At 35.6% G+C, this 11,926-nt stretch overlaps 1 protein-coding gene across 1 annotated transcript; it reads left to right on the top strand.

The window, feature by feature from the left end:
* Positions 1-1,675: 1,675 nt before the first annotated feature.
* LOC111986477 (uncharacterized) lies at positions 1,676-9,831 on the top strand. The gene is made up of 5 exons (XM_065773322.1): positions 1,676-1,805; positions 2,389-2,466; positions 2,666-2,737; positions 7,624-7,721; positions 8,744-9,831. Exons 2-5 carry the CDS (start codon positions 2,417-2,419, stop codon positions 9,307-9,309), a joined length of 786 nt encoding a protein of 261 aa, XP_065629394.1. The 5' UTR covers positions 1,676-1,805; positions 2,389-2,416; the 3' UTR covers positions 9,310-9,831.
* The last annotated feature ends 2,095 nt before the right edge of the window (positions 9,832-11,926 follow it).

Genomic DNA, 11,926 nt, shown 5'->3' on the forward strand with positions numbered 1-11,926 from the left:
CAAATTCACCCTTTCTTGATAGCTTAAGCTTAAAACCTTGAATACATTTACTTAGACAACATAGTATTAGAGAAGAAGTTCCAAGTTAGATTGCTGTCTCCACCCACGCTTCCATTTAAAATGTTAAAAATTCCACGTGTTGGACCTCCCTTATTAAGGGAGAGTTTGGACTTGCACATGAGAGGTAGTCTTAGAATAATGGTTAAATGATGAAATTCACCATTTCCTAACTATTTAATATTTTGGAATAATTCGTAATATAACAAGCATAAATTTTTTTTAATTTTTTTTTTTTTATCTTCAATAAAACTTTTATTACTTATCAAAAACTTAAATTGGGGTTGGCTCCATGTATCCTCATTAACTAACTGAGGTTGATAACATGTATCATATCCAAAATTATATCATGAAGTATCCATCCATCTCTATTCTACCTTTATTAGTTTATGTACTCAAATTTACTCCTACTTGGCCTAAAGTGCCCTTATAAAGTATCTCTCCAAACTTCCAAATTTTTTAATAAGTTATCAATTTTATTAACATAGAGCAAGAAGGGGTGCAACCCTAGTACAAGGATGTATACAAGAGGAAAAGCCAAAAAGCCAAAAATGGGGAAAAATTTTACATTTAAAAAGATCAAGGAACTTCAAGAAGTTTTTGGAATATAGTGATCACTATCCAATCATAGCGCGACCTCTGGAATACAAGCTTCAATTATATATATATTTTTTATCATTCAATAGTTAGGGGAGAAGGGGAATTTAACTCAAGATGTCTCTATTGGAAGCACTAGGAGATAGTTGAGCTACAATGCTATTGGGTGCAAGCTTCAATTTTATTAACAATATTTTGGAAAGTTTGCGCATTTATTTGTCTCCTAATTGTACTTATCAAACAAATTTATTTGTCTCAAAATACTTCATATTAAAAATAAAGGAATCGCATTGGAGTCAACTTCCAATTTTAGTTTACCTAGTCCACATTAGAGTTAGCTTCCTATCTAGTCTCATAAACAAACATAATATCATTTGCAAAAAGCATGGTCCATGGAACCTCATTTTGTATCATTAATCCATTTGGATATAGTCTATGCCAAGCATGTGAGAACATATTCTGTTTAACTCTCTCTCTCCCTACTTGCTTTCCAATGACTAGGGCTTTTATCTCTGTGGGGTGTACTTACAGGTTGTGGAACTGGAAACTTAAATGAAGTTTTGATATCCTCTCATTGCAAGTTAATGTGATTTTTATTTCCTTTTCTTTTCCTCCATAAAAAAATTACACTTTGATCTCACTTTTCTGGAGCTCTGCTTGGTTTTAGTACAACTTCGCTGGACTGATAAAAATATTATACTCCATTGGCTGTGCAATTTAATAATTTGTGTCATTGGACTTTTTCTAGATTGAACATGTTTCAGATGTTTATGATTTTATTTATAGTTTTATAATTTTTATGAATTTATGCATTTAATCAAAAGCTGTAATTTTTCATCACTTTTGTTTTGTACTGAATTTTCCTCTTTCCAATAAAGTTTTTTTATTCATTAAAAAAAAGGATTCCCCCCTTTATGTTTTGAAGTAAATATTTGAGATTCCTTAAAAACAAATCTAGAATGTATTTTTCATTATTTTTGTTTATTGTTTTCAAATAAATGTTTGAATTTTTTCTCATTCTGTACCAATTTGTGTATTGCCAACATATAGGTTGAGGAACTGGCTTTCCTTGTCAAGGACAATCTTCCTTCCAAACATCTTGTTCTCTCAGTAGAAGAGGCCTTGGTCAGCTTCATTCAGGATGATACCAGGTAGACCTACATTAATAATATGTCCTTTTTAACTTAAACCTCTTGCCTGACCATTATACACTAGTTGATTAGCCAGAAAGGGCCTCTCTCTCTCTCTCTCTCTCTCTCTCTCTCTCTCTCTCTCTCTCTCTCTCATGTGTGTGTTTGACTCTCTCTCTCTCTCTCTCTCTCTCTCTCTCTCTCTCTCTCTCTCTCTCTCTCATGTGTGTGTTTGTGCGCTTCCATGCCTTGCATGTTTTTGGCCATTATACACTAGTTGATTAGCCAGAAAGGGCCTCTCTCTCTCACCCCCTCTCATGTGTGTGTGTGTGCGCTCCCATGCCTGTGTTAACTCATGAAATTTGCCAGTTCTTTTGCTCAAATGGATGGCGAGTGGGGACTAGAGAAAACCTTGTAGTTTTGGTTGGTATTTTGTTGCATCTGTATTACTGGTGGTGTTGCCGTGTTGGTGATGTAATTTTTGTTGTTTCTGCTACGTAAATCTTCTTGTTGTATGGTTAGGATTTATTGCCTGAAGTTATGTGAAAAATACCCTGGATTGTGCTTTTGTTGAGAATACTAACAAAATAATGTTGGCTTGCAGTTCTGATGGTGTCCTGGAGTTGGAACCAATGAATGCGTATAACCGTCTTCTCTTGCATCGCCTTTCAGAAATATTTGGGTATTTTTCTTTCAAATTTTTCCTGTTTGCTAGATGATTTATAGTATTGTTTTGATACTTTTGTTGAAGGACATCTAAATTGATTATGGAGTACATCCCAATCTCTCTCATCTCATGGAACTACTCTATGGCTTACATAGAACATATTACTTATACCGTGTTCTTCTGTTAATATTAATGATTAATTTATTTGTGCTAGATTTTCCCACACATCTGTTGGTGAAGGTGATGATCGGCACTTAGTTTTGGAGAGATGCTCAGATACATCAATGTATGTGAATACTTATGTTTATTGACTAGAAATTTTACATGCTGTCCTTTCAAAAATGGTAAAAAGGCCTTTCGATGGGAAGATTTATTTTTTTCTCCCAATGCCAGAAGTTTTGAGGGATGTGAACGGACTATCCTTGAAATTAAAGCCCTCTTCCTTCATACTCTGTTGGATTGGAGTGCTTCTTTTCTTTCTCCACCTTGTATTTCGCTCTTGGATTTGCTTGAGCAATGTATTTTGAATTGATTGTACTTCTCCCTTAGTACACTGCTAGTGTACTGGGTTTGTTTTTCATTCTAATATATATATTTTTTTCATTACTTATATATAAAAAAATAAAAAAGACAAATGAGTGATGATTGGGTACCATACACACAAAATTAGTGAAGCTAAATGGATATTTTTAGTAAATAAATGTCAAAGCAAGAAAAGATCTAGTTATCATAAGGGTTTTACTTTTTTCTTTTTATTCCTGCAAATTGGACCAAAAACAATTCATGACTGAGGCATTTAACTCTTAAGGATGAATCAGAAAAGAAATATTGATTGGTTCTACCTCCAATGAATAAAGAGAATGAATCCTTTTACCTATCAAAAGAGAATGAATACTTTTAATTGATTGATCCGAAATCTAATTCAAATCTAATATAACACTTGTGGCATGTATTGAATTGAATCCTTCTAATGAATAAATCCGGCTGCAACTTTGAATATGGAATTCAAAGCTATAGAATGAATGCATTTCTGAGAAGTTAAAGGAGGCATCAATCTGCAAAAAGATTAGATTTTTAATAATTTAAAAGAAGAGCATGAAGTCTAGTAATAATTATTAAGTTGAAGATGCTTAGAGGGCAATAGAATATGAGTTTAGGTGGTGAAGAAAGTCAGGATGACCTTAACACATGGCAGAGTATGGTTAAATGATGAATAGGGAATGTTGGAACAAGTTCTGATACCAAATTGATGTATGACAAAGAACTCTCATATCAAATCTGGCGGACAGCAGCAGGAGCAAGAAAGGGGCTTTACGCAGGTGTTTTGAGAGACTTAGCTGACCAAAATCTAGGAAAAGGTGAGGGCTTAGGTCTAAAGCTTAAAATATTGATGAAGGTTCGGAAAGATGAAATCTTGATGGATTTTATTAGATGCTCTGGCTCGTATTTTATGTTTTAAGGTTGGCTGATTGCCCATGACTTATTTGGGTATGCCTCTTGTGGCTCACTATAAGGATTCTTCGATTTGGAGCCCTATTATAGAAAGGATGTTGAAAAAGCTATCAGGTTGGAAGCGATTATATTTGTCAAAAAGGGGTAGGCTTTTATTGAAGAGCACTCTATTGAGACTTCCCACTTATTATCTATCATTGTTTACTATTTCGCAACCTATGGCGGACAGATTAGAAAGGATTCAGAGGAATTTCCTTTGGAAGAGATCAACTGAAGTTTTTAAATATCCTCTTGTTGCTTAGGAAAAGGTTTTTTGGCTAGTGGAGGTAGGTGGTTTGGGGATCCGAAGGATTAGGCTGTTTAACCAAGCTTTGCTTAGGAAGTGGCTATGGCGTTTTGGGAATGAAGTCACTCATTTATGGCTTCAAGTTATAGCCACCAAATATGGGGAGACTAGTGGAGGTTGGTGCACTAGAGTTGTTAGAGGGACACATGGTTGTGGGATTTAGGAGAACATTAGGAAAGGTGCAGAGAGTTTCTTTGGTCATGTGGTGAATGTGGCATGAGAGGGTATTCGTATTTGGTTCTGGTATGACCCTTGGAGTGGTCCTAGTTCTTTGAAAGATTTGTATCTGGACTTGTCTGCCTATGCTGTGGTCAAGAAGTCAGCTTTATGATCTGATTTTTACTACACCAGATGGGGGAGGTAAGAGCTAGAACTTACTTTTCTGTTGTGACTTTCAAGACTGGGAATTGGAGAGATTTTACTCTTTTTTTGAGCATATTTCCTCCAAAATACAAAGGGGGGAGGGTGATGATACCCTAATTTGGTACTTGACTCGTAGTGGCGTTTTTGATGTGTGCTTTTTCTATAACTCATTATTGGACGCCCCTTCTGTTTCTTTCCCTTGGAAGAGCATTTGGTGTGTTAGGGTAACTAAAAGGGCATCTTTCTTGTTATGGATTGCTGCTAGGGGTGGGATTCTTACAATAGATAACCTTGTTAAGAAGAATTGCCTCTTGTGATAGGAAATAAAGATAAAAAATAAGTGGGTAAATTAGAAATGGTGCTTTTGATTAGGGTGACTCTACCTCCCTTAGATAAATATAAGCGCTTCCAACCCGCCAATCTCCTCTCCATTTTCTCCAAAATTGGATTCCATATAGACTTATCCTTAAATTTAGCACCCAAAGGAAGACCTAGATATTTCATTGGGAGAGAACCCTGCTTGCAGCCAAGAACGACCAGGAAAAGGTCAAAATTATGGACTACCCCAACCGGAACCAATTCAAACTTGCCCAGGTTAATCTTTAGACCCAACACTATCTCAAACCAAATAAGAATCATACGAAGAATCAAAATCTGATCTAAATCAGCCTCACAAAAAATTAGCATGTCATCCGCAAAAAAGAGATGAGACACTGCTATGGATCTTCCCTCCAAGTTCCCCTCACTAAAACTAGACATGCGTCCTTCATGCACTGCTTTATCCAACATCCTTCCAAGAGCTTCCATCACCAAAACAAACAACAATGGAGACAATGGATCGCCTTGCCTCAAACCTCTAGTGTTACCAAAGAAACCACAAGGAGAGCCATTAATCAAGATGGAGAAACGGACTGTAGATAGACAAAAGAAGATCCATTGTCTCCATTTGGCAGAGAACCCACTTCTTTCTAACATCTGCAGCAGAAAACACCAGTTTACATGGTCAAAAGCCTTCTACACATCCAGCTTACAAATCAACCCCGGCACCCCAGACTTCAATCTACTGTCAAAACATTCATTAGCAATAAGAACAAGGTCAAGGCTCTGTCTGTCCCTCACAAAAGCATTCTAAGATGTTGAGATTATATCCCCATCACCGTGCAAAGTCTATTAGCCAAGACTTTAGCAATAATTTTATAAACCCCCCCAACCAAACTAATGGACCGAAAATCACTAATCTCACTTGCTGCATGTTTTTTAGGAATGAGAGTAATAAAAGTTGCGTTTAAACTTTTCTCAAACTGACCATTGGCAAAAAAATGATGAAATTCGGCCATAAGATCAGGTTTAACAATCCCCCAGCAAGCTTCGAAAAAAGCCATTGGGAAGCCATCTGGACCAGGAGATTTATCACCATGAAAACTCTGAACAACGTCAAAAATGTCTGCCTCTTCAAAAGGTCTCTCAAGCCAATCCGCATTATCGCTAGATATCATTGGAAAAACCAGCGAATCTGGAAACGGTCAATCAACCTACTGCTCGGAGTACAAATTCATGAAGAAACGAGTAATGGGTACAAACAAACTAATGGGCCGAAAACCCCATGGGTACAAACTAATAATTTTCTGTAAGCCATGGGTACAAACAACTATCTTACACAAAATAATTTTGAAATATGACTTCTAAGTGATAGGAAAAAAATATTACTTTAAAACTAAAATGAATGATTGACAATTGTATGTAAAATTCTTATTTAGTGTGACTAGTTGAATAATGTGCAAGAGAGATGGAGAGTCCTTGGATCACCTTTTGATGCAATGCCCAGTTGCAACTTACAAGAGATCTGTGGTATTTAGTTTTCCTGCTCTTTTGTGCTCATTAGGTGCTGTGTTTATCTCAAAAGGTGTCTTGGAGACTTGGCATGAGATATTTGTGGATGAAGATGTGAGGATATCTAGAAGCATCATGCCATTCTGATTGATGTGAGGATTTGATTGGAAGAAAACAGGTGAACTTTTGACAAAACAAAATACCCATTACGACCTACTAGTTCTAATTGTTTACTTTTAAAGGCAATTTAGAGACCCTTATTGAGCTAAAATGTTCTTGTAGGTCTGATGGTGGTAGTTATTCTGTGTCTTGATTTTCATCATTGATAAGGTGGAAGGCTCTATTTGCATGGTGGAGGGAAGAGACATGATGATTGGGCCAAAGTTTTGTTTGTGCTTTTCAATTCCACTTCTTTGGTAGTGCAATATTGGAAATAGGGTCTTCAAACTTATTTCTAAACCTGTGTTGGTTTGCTAAATTTGAAGAGTTGTGAAGGAAATGATGACATGGTCATTGTGTAAGAAACAAAAGTTTGGTGTTAAAACTTAATCGGTCTCTAGAAGTAAAAGAGGGGGTGGGGAGGTTATTAAGTCACCTTGTGAATTCATTTGGCAGGCTAAACCACCCCCAGAAGTGGCTTTCTTGTTTACTTGTGTTGCACCCCTTTTTGTACTTCCCAATAATCTTTTTACTTAAAAAACTGAGTATACAGTTCCATAGAAAATAGATAGTGGATTGACTTATTGTAGATTAGTATTGGTAGATTCTGTCATAGAAAGATGTTAAGGTGAGGATAGATTTTGTTGGAGGTGTGCATCAGTCGAGGAATCTAATCAATTATATAGAGTTGAATTTCTAATCTAATCAGGCTATTATTACTATTATTATTAGTTTTGTTTTCTCAAAGGAGACGTGTTAAAAGGTATACAAATCATCATAACAACCAAACTCGTCATGCCATTTGAGACATCAACGTTTGATCCTAGCAAATCATTTTAGAAAATCTATGAAATTTTCTGTATATATATATATATAGCTTTGAACTATAGTTTAGCGAAAGTATAACGTGGCCTGAAACCAAAACATTTATTGATATTGCACATTATTAAATAGTCTAGCTATTGGGCTCTTGCTGTGCTCATTAAATGTCTTTTCTAAATAACCTACATATTCAATTGCAGACCTTCCATCCTTGTTAGTGACATTTTGTGGCAGTATGAAGAGCCTCAATCTCCAATAATGTCACATCAATTGTTGAGGAGAACAGAAGCTTTGCCAGGTAACCTTTTTCCTGTCCTCAAAACATAATTCGGGTTATTGAACCTCCCCTGTAATATTGTTGACAACCAGTCTCTATCATATATATCATTTGTGAAACGAGTTACATTATTCTCAAGTTTAGAAAGCATATGCTAATATCTATCAATATCTATATTGGATTAAAAAGAATTTGAAAGTGTGAAAAAGATGTGAAAAATAGTGTTAAATTGGTAGCAATGCTGGTTTACTTTTTGAGTATGTGAAATGCCTCAGCTACAGTTATTAAAAAAAGAATAAGGCTCAGCTACAGTCAAATTTATGCAGTTGGCACTCATAATTTTAGTTGGAAGTTTGAATTAAAACACCTTTTACTATGTTGTGAAGTATTTGCAACTAATGCATTTTGGTGTTGAAAAAACTGCAACTTTCATTTTTTTGCATCTGGATGCCTTATTTAAACTGCTTGATAGCTCTATAGTGTTCATGGTTAGAGCTAAAAAAGAGAACGTTTTTGTTTTTGTTTGTTTTTTTGTTTTTTTATTTTTTTTTATTTTTTTATTTTTTTAAATACATGCCATTGATGTCTCAGAGGGATTTCTCTCTTTGTTTGCATGTGGACTTGGCAAAATCATTAGTTTGTACATTGAAGTGTATATGTATTAGTGTACACTCCACATCCTTGTTTACCATCCTGGGAACGAAGTAGCAGATAGATGAAGTAAATGACAAAGCCTTATGATTAACTAGTAAAATACCTCATCTTTTATTCAACATCAAGTTCAATAAAAAAATGGAGAGGTCAACCATTTTGTAGCGTCCATGTAATGGAGCAAAATTTAGTCTGATGATCTTTTATCCATCGTTAATGGAAACCAAATACCATCTTACAGTTGGAAGCATGATTCCTTATTTATTTTATTTTTATTTATGAACAAATTGACCAATCAAGTCCAATATTGATATCCATTTATTTTGTTCTGGAACATGCAATGTTGTTAAATGACTAATTGTTGAGACCTAAACATTTTGCATTTGCTTCAGCATTGAAGACAAATATGCCCTCATTTCAACATTCACTTGAGGAGAGAAGAGCAGATTATTTTGCTGCTCGTAACCGAATATTTTCAGTGGATTCGGGAGATGTTAATGAACCTGTCAAGCGGAAGCCACGAAATGTTCCCATGGTTGCCCGCCGAATGATTGCACATGCCCTGGGCCACAGAATCAATCCAAACAATCAGGTTGCTACTATTAGGGATTGCAAAAAGCATTGTGGGCAAACAGATGCATTGGAAGCATCTCAGCAGACTATTTTCTCATCACACCAAAATATGAATTTTTATGGTAGAGTGAAGAGCAATGATAAAAATTCATGTGGATTATCATCAAGTAAAAGCAACACGTCCCAAAAGCTAAATGACAAGATTTCCCCGCATGTGAGCATATCTCAGAATGGAAGTAGTGGGAATGGAGTTGATAAAGACTACTTGAAAAAGGAGCATTTGGGAGCTGCAAAGAGAATGTTTGCCAATGCCCTGGGATTACAGTCCGGGAAGGATGGTTTTATTTCAAGAGGCAATAACGTAAAGTATGCTAACACGGAGTGAGGGTTGAAAAATCTTAAACAGCAGTTGATTCTTTGCTTCCTTTCTGTTGCAATCAGTATACTCACATTGGAGCTCTCCAGGCTTTTCAGTTACAGCCATTGAATCTCTAATGAGCACGTATGTGTTAGAGCCCTTGCTAAATTTATTCAGCGTATGCATGGCAAAAGAGTGAACCTGAGGTGGTACAGTGGTTCACTTTGTGAATGCTGATTAACTTTTACAGCCCTTAATAAAGATATCGTATGGGAGCAAAGTTGGAATCAAATGGTACCCAGTTGTTTGATAAATGGGTGGAACTAAAATGTGGGGATTTTTTTTACCAATTCAAGCATGCAGATGGCTGGTCGAGTAAGGTCTTTCTTGTCAAATGCCTCGTTGTTACTGTATTTTTATGAACTTTGGGTATTCTGTCCTTTTATCTCTTATATAAGTGATATATTCTAACCTGAATGATTTCACAGTTAGAATTATGTTTGTATTTATTTATAGCAATGCGTTAGATGTGCAGTAAATTCATTTTTATGAGTGGATGTGTAGGAAACAAGTCTGAATCACGGAACCATGGGTATGTCATGCCTTGGAGATTACTAGTAGGATCTCTACATGCTACGCATGAAAGCTTTTTGAGTGCAATATGCATTTGTTTGTTTTGATCACGAATGACATTTTTTCATGTGAGAGAAATATGGCAAGGATGGTTTCTTTTTTATTTTGAAAATTCCTTGAGTTGTAATGCTATTTCTAAAGGGAATATACATTAAATTCCCAAATCTATGAAATGCAAAAATGGAGAAAATATATGCCAAAGAAAATAATCACCAAATTCCACAAAGCTATAGTGATTTTACCATTATCAAATCAATGCAATATCCTCTCAAGTTTATGCCTAACTTGAGATCCACATCAAATACAATAACGCTTGGCTGTTGTTCTTTTTCTTTGCCACACCTACTCTTCACCTCACTCTTTAGTATACAACTGTCTCTCCCCTTTTTTTTCACATAGCATATATCTTTCATATGCATCAGTTAATAACCCTAGCCGCCTAATACTTCTCCTAGGAAAATTAGGACTCCAAGTCACGTGGCTCACTTGGCCACTAAAGTGGGCTGGACTGACAACAATCTCTCCCCCTCCAGCCTACTAAGGAAGGAGATCTTCAATCTTGCTCTTTAATTAAATTTCATGTCAGTTAAGCTGACACTAAGCTTGACTTTCTTCATTATCTTCACTAGCACTGAGAACACCTCATCAATGTTAATACTTTTCAATCTCAAATAACTAATCTTATCTTTGATCTCCTTAATCTCCCTTGATTCGCCTTCAAGAGAAGCACACATATTCTTGAAGCTAACTATTCGATGTTCTCCAGTAGACCTATTCTCATGAGGTACTTCTAATGCAGGGTGTTGCTCCCCCTGTTTAAGACCTCCAAGGTCTTTCACTTCATTGTCATCTTGTGTAACCTTAGCATCTTTATATTTTTCATCACCTATTACTTCCTCATCTGAAGCACTATCGGACAAAGAGAGTTTCTTATTATCAAAGAGGCATGAAAGTAAATTTATACAAACTATCTTTTATATTCTTTCATTATTTTTTCTCAACCAAATAGAAGAGTTTTCTATCTTCCACTCTTCTTTTCTCCCAACCAAACACACGAGAGAAAATTAAATATTTTCTATCTTTCTACTTTTTCATCCCCAACCAAACAAAGCCATGGGAATTGGATTACATGTAACAATAGAAGTAAGAATGAAATACATTATAGTTAGGCTCTTTCAAAGTAGGGGATATCTTATCCAACTGCAATGCTTATCTTAATTCATGTGGGTCTCACATCTTATGACATGAGTAAGTGTGCTACCCATGTGTCGAGACACTCATTACATAACAAATGCAACATATAATTCTTCCTTTCATAGGTAGCATCTGAAACACTCCTTAAACTTGGTTTTTATTTATTTATTTATTTATTTGTTTATTATTATTATTATTAGTTGATGTGTTTGGTTAGAGAGAATGGATATATGAATAAATGAAAGAGGATAGGAAGGATTTACTTAACCGTTTTTGAATCTTTTTTCAAAAGGAAAATGGTAGGGTTAAGAGGGGGGAGGGGTTGAAAGGATCTCTAATCCTTATAAACCCCTTATTTTTTTTACTTCCCCAAATTATGGGAATTTGGAAGAAAATGAGAGAAGGTGGTTCCATTTATATTAAAAAATTAGTAAAAATTAATCAGTCAATTTTGCCCTCATCCCTCGTTATATGAATTTATACCAATTTATATCTATTTCTATATAATTACTTTTTTTTGTGGTTGGGGGGGGGGGGGGGGGTGGTTTATTTGAATAATTTAACTTCAGAAACCAATGTTATAGAATGCAATATATGTTGGAACTTTTTTTTTTTTTTTTTTAATTTTTAAAATTTTTATAGTTACTGAACAGAGATTGTGGTGATAAGAAGAGAAATAAGAAAGATTTTTAAAACCTGTTACTTGAGTCCGATATTTGAGATTTGTTTGGGATGAGGGCTAAGCCACTACTGGAGGCCCGGGGGGGGGGGGGGGGGGTTTGGATGGTGGGGGTGGGGTGCACGCACAGGGCGTTGT

The sequence above is a fragment of the Quercus suber genome, unplaced genomic scaffold, assembly GCF_002906115.3.
Source record: "Quercus suber isolate HL8 unplaced genomic scaffold, Cork oak 2.0 scaffold_73, whole genome shotgun sequence".
Lineage (NCBI taxonomy): Eukaryota > Viridiplantae > Streptophyta > Magnoliopsida > Fagales > Fagaceae > Quercus > Quercus suber.

Bases quoted from the DNA above. Each gene is read 5' to 3' on its own strand.
- LOC111986477 (XM_065773322.1), top strand. From the start codon at position 2,417: ATGAATGCGTATAACCGTCTTCTCTTGCATCGCCTTTCAGAAATATTT. The intron at 2,467-2,665 runs GTATTTTTCTTT...TATTTGTGCTAG, and splicing joins CGCCTTTCAGAAATATTTGG to ATTTTCCCACACATCTGTTG. The intron at 2,738-7,623 runs GTATGTGAATAC...ATTCAATTGCAG, and splicing joins AGATGCTCAGATACATCAAT to ACCTTCCATCCTTGTTAGTG.